The sequence below is a fragment of the Phyllobates terribilis genome, unplaced genomic scaffold (genome assembly GCF_046119375.1).
Source record: "Phyllobates terribilis strain yellow unplaced genomic scaffold, ASM4611937v1 Scaffold_12__6_contigs__length_324123572, whole genome shotgun sequence".
Taxonomy (NCBI): Eukaryota; Metazoa; Chordata; class Amphibia; order Anura; family Dendrobatidae; genus Phyllobates; species Phyllobates terribilis.
Genome location: NW_027362772.1, coordinates 307,254,018 through 307,278,331, shown reverse-complemented (window position 1 = coordinate 307,278,331; position 24,314 = coordinate 307,254,018). Strand labels below are relative to the sequence as shown.

Below are 24,314 nucleotides of genomic sequence, written 5' to 3'. Positions count from 1 at the left end.
CCCCCATACAGAGCTTTGCCTCCGTCTGGTTTTCTATTGGATTGCGCAATCAACCTTGTAACATAATAATTTGACACTCACTTGGTCAACCGTGAAGGGTCATTACTGCCCTCCCTCAACATCACAATACTGCTGAAGTAATTGTACCAGTGTGTTATACTGCTATATAGTCACTGCATACAGTGGGCAAATAACAGCGCTATAGCCTCCTGGTGCTACAGCATTTCCAATCAATTCATGTGATTTTTAATTTGCTGTAGGATCTTAGAGGACATTTCACTCGATTTTTTTTTTTATTTTAACTGAGTGCCTCTTACAAATACCACTGCTCCACTGATTTTGGAACAGTTTTTCTTTTTCTTCTGTGCCCCTTTGTTCCAAAGTTATGCCCTCCGGTAATAGTATATAAAGTTTCCCTTAAACCCACTGGGCGTGAATCACAGAACTCCTGTGGGTGTGGCCTTGTTTTCATTGGCCAGCTTCAGAGGAGAAAGTTAACGCCCACAGAAGTTTTGGGGTACACTTCCAGTACAGAAGAAAAAAAAAACAAAACGTTCCAGAATCAGCGGCGCAGCAGCAATCGGATGAGGCATGGGGAGTAAATTAAATAATCCAGTGAGAGATCCTCTTTAAGAGATGGGGAAACCTCTCTAATGAATAGTAACAAAAGATAATCACATTTTATATTAAAAAAAAAGATGTATCTCCAGGCAATTTACCAGCTGTAGTGGATGCAATGTGGAGTTTCCATAGATTGCACAATAACAGCGTTAGGCTCTGTTCACATGTCCAGGAATTATTTATGTTTTTGGATCCATTTTGGGATAGTGAAAAAAGGAATAAAACAGTTAGATACAGGATACATTCATCGGATTGGAAGTGTCATAAAACGTCTCTTTTCCAACTTTTTTTTTTAACCAGAACTTAACTTTTCTGTCCAATCAAAAATAACGGATCACAACAAACCGACCCGTCTTCATTTTTTTTTTTACATTGAAGGCTTTTGTAAATGGTTCTGATGATCAATAACTGATCCGTTTTTAGCTCTGCGCGCCCAGAACACTAGAGACGCACCTAGTAAAATCGGATGAAATCAGAAACCAAAGTGTCTGGGATTTTTGGCCTGATTTTGTGGCGGAGGCACCAAATGGAGACCCCCCACTTGGGTGTGAATGGATCCTTTGGGCAGCATGGTGGCTCAGTGGTTAGCACTGTATGGTGGCTCAGTGGTTAGCACTGTATGGTGGCTCAGTGGTTAGCACTGTTACTTTGCAACTCTGGGATCTCGGGTTCAAATCACACCAAGGACGACATCTGCAAGGAGTCTGAGTCTGTATGTTCTTCCCATGTTTTTGTTGGGTTCCTCCCACACTTCAAAGACTGACGGGGAATGTAGATTGTGAGCCCCAATGGGGACAGTGATGACGTCTGTAAAGCTGTGGAATATGATGTCGCTATAGAAGCAAATCATGATAATAACAAAATAAATCCTTCGCCTGGTGGCTTTCGCCTCACACAGGATTGTCTACTTTGCATACAGTTGTGACAAACCCTCAGCTGTGAGATCGTATACGTTCTCCTTCTCTTGATGTAAATGATATTCCCATTAGATGGCTTCTTCTTTCACTTTTTTTTTTTTTGCCCACAGTAACAAACTGAGCTCTTACTCACCCTCCATTGATCCAGAGCTTCCAATCGGCCAGTTCCCAGTCTTTGTTGATCGACTGCAGCGACGACATCAAGTTGACAGCACTGCAGCCAATCACTAAGTTCAGTTGATATGGCAAAAAAGAAAAAGAAGATTGGCTGCAGTTGATCAACAAAAACTGGGGCAGCGGCCAATAGAAAGCCCTGGGCACATGAAGGGCGCAAACATCACTAAGCTAAAAAAAAATAGGTGAAAAATGGACAACCCCTCGAACTGACAACAAGCAGAAATGTTGAAAATGGTGGAGAATGTAAATGCAAAGTATGTTAGAAAGTTGGAGAAGTTTTCATGGTGAGAGGTTATCGCTGGCAGTTTTGTACAATGATTACTTAGCGATGTGCCGCATTGTTTGCTCTCATGATGCAGAATGGACCATCGCCCTTTCCTTACTAACATCTCGGCTTTTGTGTCTGTGCAGATGACGGCCACGGCTCAACAGACTGCCAAGGCCCAGCCAGTCCACCTCCCAGCATCCTCTGCGGCAGCCAACCCTGTCCCTGGTGCTCCGATTGACCCTCAGGCTCAGCTGGAAGCTGACAAGCGTGCTGTCTACAGGTACTTGAAAGAGCTTCTTGCAGACTCTGTAAAATGCTAATGTGCAGCTCCATAGTGATGTGCCAAGGTACAGTGTGAATTCAGCCTCAGGCTAACTTGTCAGCATGATTCTTGTGTTAGGAGAACTTGTCATCGCTTCTTTCTCTCTTTTCATTTCCTCAACAACATGACTTTAAAATGGGATTAAAGACGAAGCTCAGATCAGTGAATGTAGTGGGTGCTGATGGCTCCTGACACCAGACGCGGCGGCGAAGTCCTGCACTCGAGTTCCTCTTGGGCTGAGACGTCTCCTCGGGTTCTTGGCGCATTTTATTATTCGTGGTCTCAAATTTGTCATATTTTTTTTTAATCTATTTATTAGTTTATATCTCTGCCGCAACAAACTGTGATGGTTCTGGACCCTAATGATTCCATTCCGGGCTGCAAGCAGAGTCAACAACTGGGGTGGAACGAGAAGGTCGCAGAACAGTTTACTACACCGAGAATTTGTGTCCTCTACAAGAAAACAGAAAACCCATTTACACATCATGTTACTTTTCTGCCTACTTTATTAGTTTTAATATGCAGGATACAAAGAGACGTATATGTCGCTTCTTCATCTCTGGAGGAGGGAGGACAGAGGAGTCTGGAAGAGGAGGGAGGACAGAGGAGTCTGGATGAGGAGGGAGGACAGAGGAGTCTGGAAGAGGAGGGAGGACAGAGGAGTCTGGAAGAGGAGGGAGGACAGAGGAGTCTGGAAGAGGAGGGAGGACAGAGGAGTCTGGAGGAGGCAGGGGGACAGAGGAGTCTGGAGGAAGAGGGAGGACAGAGGAGTCTGGAGGAGGAGGGAGGACGGAGGAGGAGGGAGGACAGAGGAGTCTGGAGGAGGAGGGAGGACAGAGGAGTCTGGAGGAGGAGGGAGGACGGAGGAGGATGAAGGAGGAGGGAGGACGGAGGAGGAGGGAGGACAGAGGAGTCTGGAGGAGGAGGGAGGACAGAGGAGTCTGGAGGAGGAGGGAGGACAGAGGAGTCTGGAGGAGGAGGGAGGACAGAGGAGTCTGGAAGAGGAGGGAGGACAGAGGAGTCTGGAGGAGGCAGGAGGACAGAGGAGTCTGGAGGAGGAGGGAGGACAGAGGAGTCTGGAGGAGGAGGGAGGACAGAGGAGTCTGGAGGAGGAGGGAGGACAGAGGAGTCTGGAGGAGGAGGGAGGACAGAGGAGTCTGAAGGAGGAGGGAGGACAGAGGAGGAGGGAGGAGGAGGGAGGACAGAGGAGGAGGGAGGAGGAAGGACAGAGGAGTCTGGAAGAGGAGGGGGGACAGAGGAGTCTGGAGGAGGAGGGAGGACAGAGGAGTCTGGAGGAGGAGGGAGGATGGAGGAGGAGGGAGGACGGAGGAGGAGGGAGGACAGAGGAGTCTGGAAGAGGAGGGAGGACAGAGGAGTCTGGAGGAGGCAGGGGGACAGAGGAGTCTGGAGGAAGAGGGAGGACAGAGGAGTCTGGAGGAGGATGGAGGACGGAGGAGGAGGGAGGACAGAGGAGTCTGGAGGAGGCAGGGGGACAGAGGAGTCTGGAGGAGGAGGGAGGACGGAGGAGGATGGAGGAGGAGGGAGGATGGAGGAGGAGGGAGGACAGAGGAGTCTGGAGGAGGAGGGAGGACAGAGGAGTCTGGAGGAGGAGGGAGGACAGAGGAGTCTGGAAGAGGAGGGAGGACAGAGGAGTCTGGAGGAGGAGGGAGGACAGAGGAGTCTGGAGGAGGAGGGAGGACAGAGGAGTCTGGAGGAGGAGGGAGCACAGAGGAGTCTGAAGGAGGAGGGAGGACAGAGGAGTCTGGAGGAGGAGGGAGGACAGAGGAGTCTGGAGGAGGAGGGAGGACAGAGGAGTCTGGAGGAGGAGGGAGGACAGAGGAGTCTGGAAGAGGAGGGGGGACAGAGGAGTCTGGAAGAGGAGGGAGGACAGAGGAGTCTGGAAGAGGAGGGAGGACAGAGGAGTCTGGAAGAGGAGGGAGGACAGAGGAGTCTGGAGGAGGAGGGAGGACAGAGGAGTCTGGAAGAGGAGGGAGGACAGAGGAGTCTGGAAGAGGAGGGAGGACAGAGGAGTCTGGAAGAGGAGGGAGGACAGAGGAGTCTGGAGGAGGCAGGGGGACGGAGGAATCTGGAGGAGGAGGGAGGACAGAGGAGTCTGGAGGAGGAGGGAGGACAGAGGAGTCTGGAGGAGGAGGGAGCACAGAGGAGTCTGAAGGAGGAGGGAGGACAGAGGAGTCTGGAGGAGGAGGGAGGACAGAGGAGTCTGGAGGAGGAGGGAGGACAGAGGAGTCTGGAAGAGGAGGGGGGACAGAGGAGTCTGGAAGAGGAGGGAGGACAGAGGAGTCTGGAAGAGGAGGGAGGACAGAGGAGTCTGGAAGAGGAGGGAGGACAGAGGAGTCTGGAGGAGGAGGGAGGACAGAGGAGTCTGGAGGAGGAGGGAGGACAGAGGAGTCTGGAGGAGGAGGGAGGACAGAGGAGTCTGGAAGAGGAGGGGGGACAGAGGAGTCTGGAAGAGGAGGGAGGACAGAGGAGTCTGGAAGAGGAGGGAGGACAGAGGAGTCTGGAAGAGGAGGGAGGACAGAGGAGTCTGGAGGAGGAGGGAGGACAGAGGAGTCTGGAAGAGGAGGGAGGACAGAGGAGTCTGGAAGAGGAGGGAGGACAGAGGAGTCTGGAGGAGGCAGGGGGACGGAGGAGTGTGGAGGAGGAGGGAGGACAGAGGAGTCTGGAGGAGGAGGGAGGACAGAGGAGTCTGGAGGAGGAGGGAGCACAGAGGAGTCTGAAGGAGGAGGGAGGACAGAGGAGTCTGGAGGAGGAGGGAGGACAGAGGAGTCTGGAGGAGGAGGGAGGACAGAGGAGTCTGGAAGAGGAGGGGGGACAGAGGAGTCTGGAAGAGGAGGGAGGACAGAGGGGTCTGGAAGAGGAGGGAGGACAGAGGAGTCTGGAAGAGGAGGGAGGACAGAGGAGTCTGGAGGAGGAGGGAGGACAGAGGAGTCTGGAAGAGGAGGGAGGACAGAGGAGTCTGGAAGAGGAGGGAGGACAGAGGAGTCTGGAGGAGGCAGGGGGACGGAGGAATCTGGAGGAGGAGGGAGGACAGAGGAGTCTGGAGGAGGAGGGAGGACAGAGGCGTCTGGAGGAGGAGGGAGGACAGAGGAGTCTGGAGGAGGAGGGAGGACAGAGGAGTCTGGAGGAGGAGGGAGGACAGAGGAGTCTGGAGGAGGGAGGACAGAGGAGTCTGGAGGAGGAGGGAGGACAGAGGAGTCTGGAGGAGGAGGGAGGACAGAGGAGTCTGGAGGAGGAGGGAGGACAGAGGAGTCTGAAGGAGGAGGGAGGACAGAGGAGGAGGGAGGAGGAGGGAGGACAGAGGAGGAGGGAGGAGGAAGGACAGAGGAGTCTGGAAGAGGAGGGGGGACAGAGGAGTCTGGAGGAGGAGGGAGGACAGAGGAGTCTGGAGGAGGAGGGAGGATGGAGGAGGAGGGAGGACGGAGGAGGAGGGAGGACAGAGGAGTCTGGAAGAGGAGGGAGGACAGAGGAGTCTGGAGGAGGCAGGGGGACAGAGGAGTCTGGAGGAAGAGGGAGGACAGAGGAGTCTGGAGGAGGATGGAGGACGGAGGAGGAGGGAGGACAGAGGAGTCTGGAGGAGGCAGGGGGACAGAGGAGTCTGGAGGAGGAGGGAGGACGGAGGAGGATGGAGGAGGAGGGAGGATGGAGGAGGAGGGAGGACAGAGGAGTCTGGAGGAGGAGGGAGGACAGAGGAGTCTGGAGGAGGAGGGAGGACAGAGGAGTCTGGAAGAGGAGGGAGGACAGAGGAGTCTGGAGGAGGAGGGAGGACAGAGGAGTCTGGAGGAGGAGGGAGGACAGAGGAGTCTGGAGGAGGAGGGAGGACAGAGGAGTCTGAAGGAGGAGGGAGGACAGAGGAGTCTGGAGGAGGAGGGAGGACAGAGGAGTCTGGAGGAGGAGGGAGGACAGAGGAGTCTGGAGGAGGAGGGAGGACAGAGGAGTCTGGAAGAGGAGGGGGGACAGAGGAGTCTGGAAGAGGAGGGGGGACAGAGGAGTCTGGAAGAGGAGGGAGGACAGAGGAGTCTGGAAGAGGAGGGAGGACAGAGGAGTCTGGAGGAGGAGGGAGGACAGAGGAGTCTGGAAGAGGAGGGAGGACAGAGGAGTCTGGAAGAGGAGGGAGGACAGAGGAGTCTGGAAGAGGAGGGAGGACAGAGGAGTCTGGAGGAGGCAGGGGGACGGAGGAATCTGGAGGAGGAGGGAGGACAGAGGAGTCTGGAGGAGGAGGGAGGACAGAGGAGTCTGGAGGAGGAGGGAGCACAGAGGAGTCTGAAGGAGGAGGGAGGACAGAGGAGTCTGGAGGAGGAGGGAGGACAGAGGAGTCTGGAGGAGGAGGGAGGACAGAGGAGTCTGGAAGAGGAGGGGGGACAGAGGAGTCTGGAAGAGGAGGGAGGACAGAGGAGTCTGGAAGAGGAGGGAGGACAGAGGAGTCTGGAAGAGGAGGGAGGACAGAGGAGTCTGGAGGAGGAGGGAGGACAGAGGAGTCTGGAGGAGGAGGGAGGACAGAGGAGTCTGGAGGAGGAGGGAGGACAGAGGAGTCTGGAAGAGGAGGGGGGACAGAGGAGTCTGGAAGAGGAGGGAGGACAGAGGAGTCTGGAAGAGGAGGGAGGACAGAGGAGTCTGGAAGAGGAGGGAGGACAGAGGAGTCTGGAGGAGGAGGGAGGACAGAGGAGTCTGGAAGAGGAGGGAGGACAGAGGAGTCTGGAAGAGGAGGGAGGACAGAGGAGTCTGGAGGAGGCAGGGGGACGGAGGAGTCTGGAGGAGGAGGGAGGACAGAGGAGTCTGGAGGAGGAGGGAGGACAGAGGAGTCTGGAGGAGGAGGGAGCACAGAGGAGTCTGAAGGAGGAGGGAGGACAGAGGAGTCTGGAGGAGGAGGGAGGACAGAGGAGTCTGGAGGAGGAGGGAGGACAGAGGAGTCTGGAAGAGGAGGGGGGACAGAGGAGTCTGGAAGAGGAGGGAGGACAGAGGGGTCTGGAAGAGGAGGGAGGACAGAGGAGTCTGGAAGAGGAGGGAGGACAGAGGAGTCTGGAGGAGGAGGGAGGACAGAGGAGTCTGGAAGAGGAGGGAGGACAGAGGAGTCTGGAAGAGGAGGGAGGACAGAGGAGTCTGGAGGAGGAGGGAGGACAGAGGAGTCTGGAGGAGGAGGGAGGACAGAGGAGTCTGGAGGAGGAGGGAGGACAGAGGAGTCTGAAGGAGGAGGGAGGACAGAGGAGGAGGGAGGAGGAGGGAGGACAGAGGAGGAGGGAGGAGGAAGGACAGAGGAGTCTGGAAGAGGAGGGGGGACAGAGGAGTCTGGAGGAGGAGGGAGGACAGAGGAGTCTGGAGGAGGAGGGAGGATGGAGGAGGAGGGAGGACGGAGGAGGAGGGAGGACAGAGGAGTCTGGAAGAGGAGGGAGGACAGAGGAGTCTGGAGGAGGCAGGGGGACAGAGGAGTCTGGAGGAAGAGGGAGGACAGAGGAGTCTGGAGGAGGATGGAGGACGGAGGAGGTGGGAGGACAGAGGAGTCTGGAGGAGGCAGGGGGACAGAGGAGTCTGGAGGAGGAGGGAGGACGGAGGAGGATGGAGGAGGAGGGAGGATGGAGGAGGAGGGAGGACAGAGGAGTCTGGAGGAGGAGGGAGGACAGAGGAGTCTGGAGGAGGAGGGAGGACAGAGGAGTCTGGAAGAGGAGGGAGGACAGAGGAGTCTGGAGGAGGAGGGAGGACAGAGGAGTCTGGAGGAGGAGGGAGGACAGAGGAGTCTGGAGGAGGAGGGAGCACAGAGGAGTCTGAAGGAGGAGGGAGGACAGAGGAGTCTGGAGGAGGAGGGAGGACAGAGGAGTCTGGAGGAGGAGGGAGGATAGAGGAGTCTGGAGGAGGAGGGAGGACAGAGGAGTCTGGAAGAGGAGGGGGGACAGAGGAGTCTGGAAGAGGAGGGAGGACAGAGGAGTCTGGAAGAGGAGGGAGGACAGAGGAGTCTGGAAGAGGAGGGAGGACAGAGGAGTCTGGAGGAGGAGGGAGGACAGAGGAGTCTGGAAGAGGAGGGAGGACAGAGGAGTCTGGAAGAGGAGGGAGGACAGAGGAGTCTGGAAGAGGAGGGAGGACAGAGGAGTCTGGAGGAGGCAGGGGGACGGAGGAATCTGGAGGAGGAGGGAGGACAGAGGAGTCTGGAGGAGGAGGGAGGACAGAGGAGTCTGGAGGAGGAGGGAGCACAGAGGAGTCTGAAGGAGGAGGGAGGACAGAGGAGTCTGGAGGAGGAGGGAGGACAGAGGAGTCTGGAGGAGGAGGGAGGACAGAGGAGTCTGGAAGAGGAGGGGGGACAGAGGAGTCTGGAAGAGGAGGGAGGACAGAGGAGTCTGGAAGAGGAGGGAGGACAGAGGAGTCTGGAAGAGGAGGGAGGACAGAGGAGTCTGGAGGAGGAGGGAGGACAGAGGAGTCTGGAGGAGGAGGGAGGACAGAGGAGTCTGGAGGAGGAGGGAGGACAGAGGAGTCTGGAAGAGGAGGGGGGACAGAGGAGTCTGGAAGAGGAGGGAGGACAGAGGAGTCTGGAAGAGGAGGGAGGACAGAGGAGTCTGGAAGAGGAGGGAGGACAGAGGAGTCTGGAGGAGGAGGGAGGACAGAGGAGTCTGGAAGAGGAGGGAGGACAGAGGAGTCTGGAAGAGGAGGGAGGACAGAGGAGTCTGGAGGAGGCAGGGGGACGGAGGAGTCTGGAGGAGGAGGGAGGACAGAGGAGTCTGGAGGAGGAGGGAGGACAGAGGAGTCTGGAGGAGGAGGGAGCACAGAGGAGTCTGAAGGAGGAGGGAGGACAGAGGAGTCTGGAGGAGGAGGGAGGACAGAGGAGTCTGGAGGAGGAGGGAGGACAGAGGAGTCTGGAAGAGGAGGGGGGACAGAGGAGTCTGGAAGAGGAGGGAGGACAGAGGGGTCTGGAAGAGGAGGGAGGACAGAGGAGTCTGGAAGAGGAGGGAGGACAGAGGAGTCTGGAGGAGGAGGGAGGACAGAGGAGTCTGGAAGAGGAGGGAGGACAGAGGAGTCTGGAAGAGGAGGGAGGACAGAGAAGTCTGGAGGAGGCAGGGGGACGGAGGAATCTGGAGGAGGAGGGAGGACAGAGGAGTCTGGAGGAGGAGGGAGGACAGAGGCGTCTGGAGGAGGAGGGAGGACAGAGGAGTCTGGAGGAGGAGGGAGGACAGAGGAGTCTGGAGGAGGAGGGAGGACAGAGGAGTCTGGAGGAGGGAGGACAGAGGAGTCTGGAGGAGGAGGGAGGACAGAGGAGTCTGGAAGAGGAGGGAGGACAGAGGAGTCTGGAAGAGGAGGGAGGACAGAGGAGTCTGGAGGAGGAGGGAGGACAGAGGAGTCTGGAGGAGGAGGGAGGACAGAGGAGTCTGGAGGAGGAGGGAGGACAGAGAAGTCTGGAGGAGGAGGGAGGACAGAGGAGTCTGGAGGAGGAGGGGGGACAGAGAAGTCTGAAGGAGGAGGGAGGACAGAGGAGTCTGAAGGAGGCGGGAGGACAGAGGAGTCTGGAGGAGGAGGGAGGACAGAGGAGTCTGAAGGAGGAGGGAGGACAGAGGAGTCTGGAGGAGGAAGGAGGACAGAGGAGTCTGGAGGAGGAGGGAGGACAGAGGAGTCTGGAGGAGGAGGGAGGACAGAGGAGTCTGAAGGAGGCGGGAGGACAGAGGAGTCTGAAGGAGGCGGGAGGACAGAGGAGTCTGGAGGAGGAGGGAGGACAGAGGAGTCTGGAGGAGGAGGGAGGACAGAGGAGTCTGGAGGAGGAGGGAGGACAGACGAGTCTGGAGGGGAGGACAGAGGAGTCTGGAGGAGGAGGGAGGACAGACGAGTCTGAAGGAGGAGGGAGGACAGAGGAGTCTGGAAGAGGAGGGAGCACAGAGGAGTCTGGAGGAGGCAGGAGGACAGAGGAGTCTGGAGGAGTCAGGGTGACGGAGGAGTCTGGAGGAGGAGGGAGGACAGAAGAGTCTGGAGGAGGAGGTGGTGCCGTCATTCTGGGGCTGTTCAAGTGAGTGTGGAAGACACTGGAGAAGGGGGCAGAGAAGTCTAGAAAGGGGGTATAGAGGGATCTGGAGGAGTTCTGATTAGTATGGTGGGGAGAGCTGGGGACAGGAGGGTCTTCAGAGGCAGCCGTGTACGTCCCTGTCCCAATGCAAAACACCTGCATTCTCAGTCTATCAGAGCGTGCATATGTATGGGGGTCGGGCGAGGGAGCTATCTGCGGAGTACGGGCAACATTAGACTGTGGATTCCTGGCGACATTGCCTGCTCTTACTGGAGGATGGAGGAAAGCGGGGAGGAGGCCTGTGTTATAATTTTTTTTTTCTTTTGCAGCCTTTTTTTTTTTAATTAAAATTTCTTGCCTCTGGGTAGCATGACAGTTCAAAACCACAGTGGGGATTTTTCATTTCATGTCAATAAATTTAACAAGGCCCCATTCAATTCAAATTAACACATGGTCTCTGAGGCTTTCATGCTCCGTAGTATCAGCGTAGAAGATTAAAGGGAAATCATTTTGTGGCCTCATTTGGACTTTTTTTTATATATATTTTTTAACTTTACAAATAAATGTAAATAAAATAAATCGATGCGATGAAACCTTTCCAAACTGTGGTGGAGCCCTGCAGTCCGTGGGACCCTCCTGGAGGCGGAAAATGAAAGGTATATGCAAATCCGGGCTGGAAAAATGCTCCTAACTTCTCAACGCCTGCACCGTGCAAGCCAACCTTTGCATAGATGAAGAAAATGGTAACTTTGAGTCCCGAGAGAGCCGTTATGCGCAAAAGCAAGAACAAAAATGGGACATATCTGAGCTATAAGATCATCTCCTTGAACAATGTGTGTTCCTGGAGCCGGAGAGATGAACCCGCCGAGGTTCTCGATGGAGGAGACGTTCTCCATTCACAGCCTTGTCCAGTGTGAAACGAGCAAATCTATCGGTTTCGCTCTAGTCCTTTGGACGCCGGCCTGCAGGGTATTCCAAGCACAGAGTATACTGCAAGGTCATCCGAGCCTTTACTACTATCGTACATAAAATTAATACTAATTGGCTAGTAATAATGTATCGCCTTGTAAAATGGAATGTGAGCTTTTACAGGGATTCGTATAGGAAAGTCTTAATTAATTCCGGTGTAATTATGTCACAGCTGCCACGTGCTTTACTCATTTCAGAGCTGCCAATTACGGCCAGTGCTAATATAGAAGTTTTATACAAGTTGGAAAACTGCGGCTTTTATGGGGGTAAAAAAACTGAAAAATTGCAAAACAATAGAAAGTCTGTTTAATGGTTCCACATCTGTATATACTGTACCTCCAGCTTTGGGAATGCTGCCAATGGTGATAATATATGGGCCCTTAAAAGTAACATCCACCCTTTAATACTTTGGAGGGTATTTAGCAAGAATATTTTGCCAGTTTTGTGACCTCAAAAAGTTGCAAATTTTGTAGCAAACTTTTTTCTATTTTGCAAACACAAAAAATTTTTGGTCGCGGTTATCTATGCAAATAGGTTAACTTTGTTTGTTTTTGTAAATTATTTTTTTTCTACCAAACTATATTTTAATGTTCTCGGCAGAATAACTTGTTATGGTTCCAGTCTCACCTAGGAATTAGTAGTCAGGAGTTTCCGGCGCACTTTTATTATTATCTCCCCGGATGGTGGCTCTTTTTTTTTTTATTTTCCCCCTTGTCCCAGAAACAATTAAGATGAAGTAAGACCTTCATCATCGCAGGATATCAAGTCACATATCATAAATTATATGTGCATCCACTTCATCCATATGGGAGTATTGTCCTGTCGTCGGATCACGTTCTCCAGGTACCGGCTTATGGCGTAACTCAGAGAGAATAGGCGGCCGCGCGGTATCTGGAAGCCATAAGACATTGCGCGTCCGCTGCCTTCCTGATAATGGAAGAGCAGATGTGGAAAGTAGATCCTATCAGATCCCATTTCCGAGAGGCGATCAGGGACCATATTTCATGAGAATAATATAAATGGGATAATAGATTATTAGCTAAACACAGAGCGGTGGGGTGCACCCAGGGTCGTAGCAGGGGGGGGTACGTGAGCCCCTCTCATTATTGCCGCTGATGACCCTTTTTCATTTGGCTCGCTGGGAATAAAATTGGAGAGGAAATCCATTGAGGAAGCATTTCCAAGGAGCAGAGCCCTCTGGCTTTCATTTGCCGCGCTGGCTCCCAGGCAGAGCAGTGCTGAATGCGCTCAATTAGGCCATTAGAGAGATGCATTCCTCTTTATTAGCCTGTGTCAAATCCTTTTTATTAGTGGCTGCAAACGACCCTTCGTCTGCAGTAAAATGTCATGCCGGTTCAGCCCTTTTATTTGTTCTGCGCTGACGAAGATCAAACTCGCCCCAGAAACAGCGCAGAAAGGGAGAGGGTTATTTACCTTGCGAATCCCGTGGCGCGTTAACCCTTTACGTGGGCTGTTTCCAGCGAAGATTTCATTGCTATGAAACAAAATAGTCCATGTAACGCTGTGAGGAAGCAGACAACTGGGCCGATTATTTATTAAAAAAATGCGCGAAGGAAAAAAAAAAAGTGCATCCAGAACCGCAAGATGTGCTGTCACCCTATGGCCTCATTCAGACAGAAAAAAACAAACAAAACGGTCCCAGTGTAATCAGTGTTTTTCATCCAATTTTCGTCAGATTTTACCATCAGTTTCATCAGCGATTTTCACGTATGAAAAAATGAATAATGAGAAACCTTCATTCCAAGGTTAATCGCAGGCAGCGCAGAGGCCGTACGCTGATGCCATCCGTGCGCTGTCCATAGACTTGTAAGGATAATTGATCTGTAACACAGATCAAAAACGTACATGTCTAAGTGATATGTTTTTTTTACTAACATACACTGCAAAAAAACTCGGACGTGTGAACAGCCACATAGATTACAAAGCGTTTTATTCTGTTGCCGCACAGGAGTCAGTCTTGGGCGATGTTCACATGGCCAGTAATGATCTGTTATAACGGATCCTGCAGCAATCCGTTGGCAAAAAAAGTTGTGTAGACATCACTTTTAAGTCCGTTTTTAAAAAAAACTGATGTCTGCTGGATCTGCTTTTTTAACATTGAAGTCTAAGGAAAGCGGATCCGTTAATTAGCCATCAGTTTTCTGATCCTGTAAGCGAAAAATGGATCCCAAACAAATGAAAGAAAAACTGATGGCTAATTAACGGATCCGTTTTCCATAGATTTCAATGTTAAAAAAAAACGGATTCAGCAGACATCCGTTTTTTAAAAGCAGGCTAAAAAGTTGTGGAATTGCAGCTGGTAACATGGGGCAGAAATAAAATGCAAGAATCCAGGACTGGTAGCAGCTTCAGTGGTCTGTGCAAGTCGTCTGCAGCGGTCCCGCCCCTGAATAAAGGCCCTAAGAAGTAGTTAAGTAGCTAGAAACATAGAAATGTTGCAGAAAGCTCTAAAGCAGGCATGCATAACATATGGCCCGCTGAAGGATGTTGTGCGGCCCGCGGAGCTGTCTAGGATGCAACAGCTTCTTTTTCCCATATACAAATATATTCACTTCTGAGGTCAGCACGCTGCTGATGTCACACTGCTGCCGGGGCCGCACAGGCAGAGGAGGCGTCGGGTACTAGTAAGCACTCCATGGAGGAGCCGAAGATGTTACTACGAGGGCATATAATGTGACAATTTGGGGCATTATGGGCAACATTATGGGACAATTTGGGAAATTATTGGGGACATTATGGGGCAATTAGAGGGGATTGTGAAAGGGTGCATAGTAGCGAGGGACAGTGGGTTGGGGGGACTTGGCAGTTTGGGGAAGAAAGATATGGAAAGGGGCATTATGTGGGGGGGCATTATGGAGAGAGATTGTGTGGGGGATATTATATGGCTAAGTTATATAGAGGTGGAGTGGGATATTTTGGAGTGGGGCAGTGTGTGTGTGTGTGGGGGGGTATTTTAGAGAAGGCAGTGTGGGGAGCATGTTCTGACTGTGGTTCTGGCACAGCATTCATGTACTGATGGTGGTTCTGGTGCTGAATTCATGTACTGTCAGTGTTTCTGGCGCTGCATTCATGTACTGTCGGTGTTTCTGGCGCTGCATTCATGTACTGATGGTGGTTCTGACACTAAATTCATGTACTAACAGTAGTTCTGGCACTGCATACATGGTACTGATGGTTGTTCTGGTGCTGCATTCATGTACTGATGGTAGTTATAGCGCTAAATTCATGGACTGATGTTTTTTCTGGTGCTGCATTCATGTAGTGAAGGTGTTTATGGTGCTGCATTGATGTACTGACAGTGGTTCTGGCACTGCATTAATGTACTGATGATAGTTCTGGTTCTGCATTCATGTTATGATGGTGGCTCTGATTCTTCATTCATGTACTGATGGTGGTTATGGTGCTGCACTCATGTGCTAACAGTGGTTCTGGTCTTGTACACATGTAGTAATCCATAATGTGTTTCATGACCATGTTAAAACTTAAAGTGTCAAGATTTGAGAATATGAGGCGGATTTGGCGATTTTTTGCAAAAAAATCTCAGTTTAAGTTAGCATGTGTCCACACTGATTTTTTTGGAGCAGAAACTCTCCAAATCCTTCTCAAATATTTAAAATACGGTTCCTGTGATGCATTAATGCACTGATGGTGGTTTTGGTGATTTATTCATGTAACTACCCCTTTAAAAAAAAATTCCGGCCCTTGGGATTGGTTCAGTATGGCATTGTGGCCCTTGGATTGAAAAATGTTGTGCACCCCTGGTCTAAAGATACTTCTCTCCCATGTGAGGAGCGGCACGGTGGCGCAGTGGTTAGCACTGCAGCCTTACAGCGCTGGGGTCCTGGGTTCAAATCCCACCAAGGACAACATCTGCAAGGAGTTTGTATGTTCTCCCCGTATTTGCATGGGTTTCCTCCGGGTTCTCCGGTTTCCTCCCACACTCCAAAGACTGATAGGGAATCTAGATTGTGAGCCCAGGTGGGGACAGCGACGATAATGTATGTAAAGCGCTGCGGAATATGTTAGCGCTATATAAAAATAAAGATTATTATTATTCTGATACTTTGGCTTTTGCCTGGAAAAAGGGCACATACAGTGGGGAAAAAAAATGTATTTAGTCAGCCACCAATTGTGCAAGTTCCAGCTTCTGGCGTGAGACCACCATCATTTTATAGACAATCATCTTGGCTATCTCATACATAAATGTGACTTGTTACTATTTAGCATATGATTAGTTCTGCAGATTCTCGTCAGGTCTCTGCATTGTTACTGTTTTGCTCCTGGTGGTTCCTGTATACTACAAATTACAACCTGTCCTCACATTCCCTAATAGCTCAGTGTGTTGTTAGGTTGATTCCCAAGTGAAAGATCACTGGTTCGAATCAAGGAGCCGCCATGAAGATTTCCCAAGAAAAGAGAAGCAGAATCATCCAGCTCATCGATAGCGGTCTCTTGGCCAAGAACATTGCCAAACTGCATCATGTGAGCGCCATGACAGCTGGAAGAATACGGAATGAAGTCTGTCCATCCATTCAAAAGCCAAGAGGTGGACGTCCAGGAAAATATCGAAGTCAACAAGTCGTCTCATCACAAGGTCCATCAGTTCTGGTGCGACAAACACGGCAGAGGAGGAGGCTCGTATGCTTCGTAAATAGTGAGATCACAGACGTCCATGCAGGCGCCGTGCGACGCACGTTACACAAGTCTGGAATGGTGGCCCGAAAAAGGGTGAAGAAACCACGACTTTAATATCGTCATAAGAAGCGTCGGCTCGTGTATGCAAAAAAATACGAAAAGTGGAAGAGGAATATTGGAATCGGGGGATTTGGAGCGATGAGACGAAGGTCAATAGCCCAGGCTCTGATGGGGGCAAATGGGTCTGGAAGAAACAAGGGAAAAAGGGGTGAACAGATGGAGAAAGTGAAGGAACTGTCAAGTTCAGTGGAGGAAGTCTGATGATATGGGGTTGTTTCACAGATACTTGACCGGGATCGATGGTGGTCTCAATGCTGAGCTATATGTGAGTATCCGACAAGACGAGTTAATTCGTACACTCGAGTACTATGGGTATGAAAAGAACGACATAGTGTTCCAGCAGGACAACGACCCGAAGCATACGGAGAGATTGGTGAAGAAATGGCTCAATGACAATGAAGTAGAGGTGCTGGATCGGCCCTCACAGTCCCCAGACCTCAACCCAATCCAACACTTGTGGGAAGAGGTGAAGAGAAAGCTGTATACAGACCCAAGTGAGGGGACCGGTCTGCACCAACTGTGGGAACGTGTAGAAGAGACCTGGGATCAGATGTCGGTCGAGCCATGTTTTGAATCCAATCGAGAGCAAGAAGGATCCAGGCCGCGCTGAAAACCACAAGTTGGATTTGCAAAATACCAACAAAATAAACATTAAAATACAGATTTCTAGAAGCAGAACAGTAACAATGCAGCGACATGAAAAGAATCTGCATAACTGATCATATGCTAAATAGTTACAAGTCATTTCTGTATGAGAAGCCAAGATGATTGTCTATAAAATAATGGTCGTCTCACTGTAGTGGATGGTGAGATCTGGAGCCTGAAAGCCAAAAGGTCAAAACATTGTTACCTTCTGCTCGTCAGAATAATGTCGTTCTTGCAGATGCCTAAACAGTTGGCCCCTATGTTATAAGCCACTGCTCGTGGCCCGTTCATCTCACCACTTTGTGGGTGGTCCACGCACGGTTCCTATCTGTATTTATATAATTTTTTTGGCCCTATATGAAATAGTTGGCATGGAATTATGCCAAGGTTGAAGGATAACTCCTTTCTCCAGTCCAGTCTTGCGGCTTTAATTCTCTGCCGCAATTTGTGCAGAGGTTGAGGGCACGCGGCTGAACTCCCACCACCTGGCACCGCTGCTCGGATTATTAGTTCCTGGTAATTTAGTGCCCTTGCACTGGGTCGATTTGTGCCTTTTCATTTCTAATTGATCTAGTGCCTGTTTAAATGGCAGGAGGCATCTGCTGAGAGTTGGAAGGTTTATAAGGCGCAATAATTCATAACACAGTCTGGAATTTGTCTTTCATATCCCTGGGCTAAGCCCCTGCAGGGCCGGCGAAATTACAGCAGGCAAGGCAGCGCTTTATATTCTCTGCTCAGGACTCCGAGCCTTGCATTAAACTGGGATCAACGCAGATTACTCTATAATATGATGCAGCATTAGAGCCTGCAAATTAGACCCTGCCAGCGTCTTAACCCTTTCATCGCCTCGTTTATATTACTTCATGGTGTATTTCACGCGACTGCTGCAATATGGGAGCAAGGAAGAAGAAAGCTGCCGCCCCCGTCATCCATCTATTCCAAACCGTATCATTTAATCATATCGAATCATATTCTGTATGGGGGGATTATGTGGGCCCATTATACTGTATGGAGGACTATGTGGGGCCATTATACTGTATGGAGGACTATGTGGGGCCATTATACTGTATGAAGGACTATGTGGGGCCATTATACTGTATAGAGCACTATGTGGGGCCATTATTCTGTATGGAGGACTATGTGGGGCCCATTGTACTGTATGGAGGACTATGTAGGGCCATTATACTGTATGGAGGGCTATGTGGGACCCATTATACTGTATGGAGGACTATGTGGGGCCCATTATACCGTATGGAGGACTATGTGGAGCCATTATACTGTATGGAGAACTATGTGGGGCCATTATACCGTATGGAGGACTATGTGGGGCCCATTATACCATATGGAGGACTATGTGGGGCCATTATACTGTATAGAGCACTATGTGGGGCCATTATTCTGTATGGAGGACTATGTGGGGCCCATTGTACCTTATGGAGGACTATGTGGGGCCATTATACTGTATGGAGGGCTATGTGGGACCCATTATACTGTATGGAGGACTATGTGGGGCCCATTATACCGTATGGAGGACTATGTGGGGCCATTATACTGTATGGAGAACTATGTGGGGCCATTATTCTGTATGGAGGACTATGTGGAGCCATTATACTGTATGAAGGACTATGTGGGGCCATTATTCTGTATGGAGGACTATGTGGGGCCCATTGTACTGTATGGAGGACTATGTGGGGCCATTATACTGTATGGAGGGCTATGTGGGACCCATTATACTGTATGGAGGACTATGTGGGGCCCATTATACCGTATGGAGGACTATGTGGGGCCATTATTCTGTATGGAGAACTATGTGGGGCCCATTATTCTGTATGGAGGACTATGTGGGGCCATTATTCTGTATGGAGGACTATGTGGGGCCATTATTCTGTATGGAGGACTATGTGGGGCCATTATTCTGTATGGAGGACTATGTGGGGCCATTATTCTGTATGGAGGACTATGTGGGGCCATTATTCTGTATGGAGGACTATGTGGGGCCATTTTTCTGTATGGAGGACTATGTGGGGCCATTATACTGTATGGAGGACTATGTGGGGCCATTATTCTGTGTGGAGAACTATGTGGGGCCATTATTCTGTATGGAGGACTATGTGGGGCCATTATTCTGTATGGAGGACTATGTCGGGCTATTATTCTGTATGGAGGACTATGTGAGGCCCATTATACTGTATGGAGGACTATGTGGGGCCATTATACTGTATGGAGGACTATGTGGGGCCATTATACTGTATGGAGGACTATGTGGGGCCCATTATACTGTATGGAGGACTATGTGGGGCCATTATACTGTATGGAGGTCTATGTGGGGCCCATTATTCTGTATGGAGGACTATGTGGGGCCATTATTCTGTATGGAGGACTATGTGGGGCCCATTATACTGTATGGAGGACTATGTGGGACCCATTATTCTGTATGGAGGACTATGTGGGGCCCATTATTCTGTATGGAGGACTATGTGGGGCCCATTATTCTGTATGGAGGACTATGTGGGGCCCATTATTCTGTATGGAGGACTATGTGAGGCCCATTATTCTGTATGGAGGACTATGTGGGGCCCATTATTCTGTATGGAGGGCTATGTGGGGCCCAATATACTGTATGGAGGACTATGTGGGACCCATTATACTGTATGGAGGACTATGTGGGGCCCATTATTCTGAATGGAGGACTATGTGAGGCTTATTATACTGTATGGAGGACTATGTGGGGCCATTATTCTGGATGGAGGACTGTGGGGCCAATATTCTGTAAGGAGGACTATGTGGGGCCATTATACTGTATGGAGGACTATGTGAGGCTTATTATACTGTATGGAGGACTATGTGGGGCCATTATACTGTAAGGAGGACTATGTGGGGCCATTATACTGTATGGAGGACTATGTGAGGCTTATTATACTGTATGGAGGACTATGTGGGACCATTATTCTGTATGGAGGACTATATGGGGCCATTATACTGTATGGAGGACTATGTGGGGCCATTATACTGTATGGAGGACTATGTGGGGCCATTATACTGTATGGAGGACTATCTGGGGCCATTATTCTGTATGGAGGACTATGTGGGACCATTATTCTGTATGGAGGACTATGTGGGGCCATTATACTGTATGGAGGACTATGTGGGGCCATTATACTGTATGGAGGACTATGTGGGGCCATTATACTGTATGGAGGACTATCTGGGGCCATTATTCTGTATGGACGACTATGTGGGTCCATTATTCTGTAAGGAATAAGAAGGAAAAACTTCCTCAATTGTAGAATTTTTTAATATCCATTTTGGCTCTCTGTGTATGTGATTTTGACATCCTCGCCTTAGATGGTCGCTATTAATGTAGACATTTCTGCTCTCCTTTCAGACACCCGCTGTTCCCGCTGTTGACGTTGCTCTTTGAGAAGTGTGAACAGGCCACGCAGGGCTCCGAGTGCATCACCTCTGCCAGTTTTGATGTGGATATTGAGAACTTTGTGCACCAGCAAGAACAAGAGCACAAGCCATTCTTCAGCGAAGATCCCGAGCTGGACAACCTGGTAAAGATGACAGATATGGAGGCAGCCGGTGTCCTCATAGGCAGAGCACAAGCTGCTGTATTCATGGCGTTCTCCATACATACTGTACATGGCTTCCAGGCCATACTGTTCTGTGGGTGCCACGTTATAAGTCTTGAGGCACAAAGGATGCTCTTAAAATATAAGAAATACCTGGCTACTTTCTCCCCAAAACAGCGCCACACCTGTCTGCAGGTCGTGTGGTGTATTGCAGTTACATATCTACCTGGATGATCGGCGGGTGTCGTGCATACATTTAATGTCTGCCGATCCTGCGTGCGTCCTGGCAGCCGTCTTCTATCACATCATCAATGTCGCTGCTCAGCTCCCGTTGCGGAGTTGAGCGATGCTGGAGAGCTGTGATGCAGTACCACATTCAGCCTGTGGTCAGGGGGGGGGGGTGCTGTTTGTTTTTGCTTTGTATAATATAATAGTCAGTGGCTTTTGTTTCCAGATACTTTTAATTCCTCCTTGTAACAATCAGAAGAAACATAAGAAAAACCTGGAGGAAAATGATCATTTAATCGATTATTGTGATTCTCCGGACTTGGCGCATCACATAATTAATGAACAGAAATAATTCCACATGAACACGTATAATTGAGCTTTCTGCCTTTCAGTCACGGCCGTTCTGCGGTCACTAGTTTTTATTTGTTGTTTGGCTAAATGTTAATGGTCCTGACGTCCCCTTCATAAGCCGCGGCGTCGTCAGTGTGAGGAGGATTGGATTCTAAAGGGCATGAAATCTATTTATTGTCACAGGGATAATAATGAGAAAAGGGATGAGCACTCCGAGAGGAGGAAAGTTTGTTTGCTGACAGGGAAGAAAAAAATCTGTGCCGAGCGGATGTGAGACCCCAGATGCTTCAATATCCTACGTGTTACTTATTACAGATAACACATCGGCGGTCCAGATCCCTCTTTTCCCCCTCGGTCCAGACCTCACCTGTTCCCCCTCGGTCCAGACCCCACCTGTTCCCCCTCGGTCCAGACCCCACCTGTTCCCCCTCGGTCCAGACCCCACCTGTTCCCCCTCGGTCCAGACCCCACCTGTTCCCCCTCGGTCCAGACCCTACCTGTTCCCCCTCGGTCCAGACCCCACCTGTTCCCCCTCGGTCCAGACCCCACCTCTTCCCCCTCGGTCCAGACCCCACCTCTTCCCCCTCGGTCCAGACCCTTCTTTTCTCCCTCGGTTCAAACCCCACCTGTTCCCCCACTGGTCCAAACCCCACCTGTTCCCCCACCGGTCCAGACCCCACCTGTTCCCCCACCGGTCCAGACCCCACCTGTTCCCCCACCGGTCCAGACCTCACCTGTTCCCCCACCGGTCCAGACCTCACCTGTTCCCCCACCGGTCCAGACCCCACCTGTTCCCCCACCGGTCCAGACCCCACCTGTTCCCCCACCGGTCCAGACCCCACCTGTTCCCCCACCGGTCCAGACCCCACCTGTTCCCCCACCGGTCCAGACCCCACCTGTTTCCCCCCTCCTCGGTCCAGATCCCACCTGTCCCCTCCCTTGGTCTAGACGCCACCTGTTCACCCCTCCCTCGGTCTAGACGCCACCTGTTCACCCCTCCCTCGGTCCAGACGCCACCTGCCCCCCCCCTCGGTCCAGACCCCACCTTTTCCCCCCGCCGGTCCAGACCCCACCTGTTCCCCCGCTGGTCCAGACCCCACCTGTTCCCCCACCGGTCCAGACCCTACCTGTTCCCCCATTGGTCCAGACACCTTTAAAAGGTTGGTCGTCCATCACCACAGTGCATGTAACATACAGTTGTGCTCAAAAGTTTACATTCCCCGCCAGAATTTTTGCTTTCTTAGCCTTGTTTCAGTGAATATGATGGGTATTGGTTGGGTGAAGCCATTTATTGTCAAACTACTGTGTTTTCTCTTTTTAAATCTTAATGACAACCAAAAACATCCAAATGACCCTGATCAAAAGTTCACATACCCTGGTGATTTTGGCCTGATAACATGCACAGAATTTGACACACATGGGTTTGAATGGCTACTAAAGGTAACATCCTCACCTGTGACCTGTTTGCTTGTAATCAGTGTGTGTGCATAAAAGCTGAGTGAGTTTCTGGGATCCAGACAGACTCTTGTATCTTTCATCCAGCCACTGGATTGTGAGTCAAGTGGAAAGCAAAATAATTGTCAACGGATCTACGGGAAAAGGTAGTTGAACACAGGAAAGGGATACAAAAAAAATATCCAAGTAATTGATAATGCCAGTCAGCAGCGTTCAAACTGTGATTAACAAATGGAAAATCAGGAGCTCTGTAAAAACCAAACCATGGTCAGGTAGACCAACAAGAATTTCGGCCACAACTGCCAAGAAAATTGTTCGGGATGCAAAGAAAAACCCACAAATAACATCAGCTGAAATTCAGGACTCTCTAAAAACTAGCGGTGTGACTGTTTCAAGATGCACAATAAGGAGGCACTTGAAGAAAAATGGGCTGCATAGTCGAGTCGCCAGAAGAAAGCCATTACTGCGCAAATGCCACAAAGTATCTCGCCTACAATACGCCAAACAGCACAGAGACGAGCCTCAAAACTTCTGGAACAATGTAATTTGGAGTGATGAGACCAAAATTTAACTTTTTGGCCACAACCATAAACGTTACATTTGGAGAGAGGTCAACAAGGCCTATGATGAAAGGAACACCATTCCTACAGTAAAGCATGGAGGTGGATCACTGATGTTTTGGGCATGTGTGAGCTACAAATGCACAGGAAACTTGGTAAAAGTTGAAATAAAGATGAATGCAGCACGTTATCAGCAAATATTGGAGGCAAATTTGCACTCATCAGCCCGGAAGCTGCGCATGGGACGCACTTGGACGTTCCAACATGACAACGATCCAAAACAGAAGGCCAAGTCGACCTGTCATTGGCTACAGCAGAACAAAGTGAAGGTTCTGGAGTGGCCATCTCAGTCTCCTGACCTCAATATCATTGAGCTCCTCTGGGGAGATCTCAAGCGCGCAGTTCATGCTAGACAGCCCAGGAATTTACAGGAACTGGAGGCTTTTTGCCAAGAAGAATGGGCCGCTTTACCATCTGAGAAAATAGAGAACCTCATCCACAACTACCACAAAAGACTTCAAGCGGTCATTGATTTTAGAAGGGGCAATACACGGTATTAAGAACTGGGGTGTGTGAACTTTTGATCAGGGTCATTTGGATGTTTTTGGTTTCATTAAGATTTAAAAAGAGAAAACTCAGTAGTTTGACAATAAATGGCTTCACCCAACCAATAACCATGAGGGGAGAAAAAGTATTTTTGTTATCATTCATATTCTCTGAAACAAGGCCAAGAAAGGAAAAATTCTGCTGGGGTGTGTAAAGTTTTGAGCACAACTGTATATCACCTTCATAGGAAATAGTGATTATATAGGGGTTATATATATATATATATATATATTGACCCCTTCTGTCCATACAGAAAAGTCTGTCTATTCAAATACGCTAAACGGTTCCCTCGTTATTCCCGTATTCATAGATTTTGTCGCATAGTCCTTGTAGATACAAGCACTTTTGCAATATACGGTTTATTAAAATTTGCAGCCGTTCTTGTGATAACACGTCTTTTGTTTACAGCTTGTGGAGGCTGACCACCGCTGCTAGACGTGCAGCGCTTACAAGCCCTTTTCTATTGAGTTTGTAAACACTGTTTTGAAGCTACCAGTATCCGTGGAGCATGAAATTACCTCCTTATCCCGGCCAGCCTCTGCGCAGGGCTTACAAGCTAGACAGCAGTAGTGGTCGGTCTCCTAGGTAACGAGCTGTAAACAAAAGAAATATGTTAATATCTCAAGAACTGGTGCAAATGTTTACAGAGCAATAAATGATAAAATTGCTTCTTTTTTTCAAGCACTATCTGACAATATCCATCTATGAAGATGCGAATAACCCTTTAAAGGCATTGGAATATTATTTTTGGTGCGTGTGATCATGTGCAGAAATGCATCCCTTTAATAAATCTGCCCCAATGTTGTAAATCTGGTAGAAACCCCCAGATGAGCGCAGCAGGAGTGCGAGAA

The 24,314-nt window shown here is 50.3% G+C and overlaps 1 protein-coding gene across 4 annotated transcripts in view; it reads left to right on the top strand.

Moving 5' to 3' along the window:
* The window catches only part of PKNOX2 (PBX/knotted 1 homeobox 2), a 392,364-nt gene that overhangs the window by 342,269 nt on the left and 25,781 nt on the right, over positions 1-24,314 (top strand). For all 4 annotated transcript variants that reach the window (XM_073657345.1, XM_073657347.1, XM_073657344.1 and 1 more), the window contains 2 exons: positions 2,127-2,263; positions 20,074-20,245. In XM_073657345.1, coding sequence (XP_073513446.1) covers positions 2,127-2,263; positions 20,074-20,245 — 309 coding nt within the window. The remainder of the gene's footprint in view (positions 1-2,126; positions 2,264-20,073; positions 20,246-24,314) is intronic.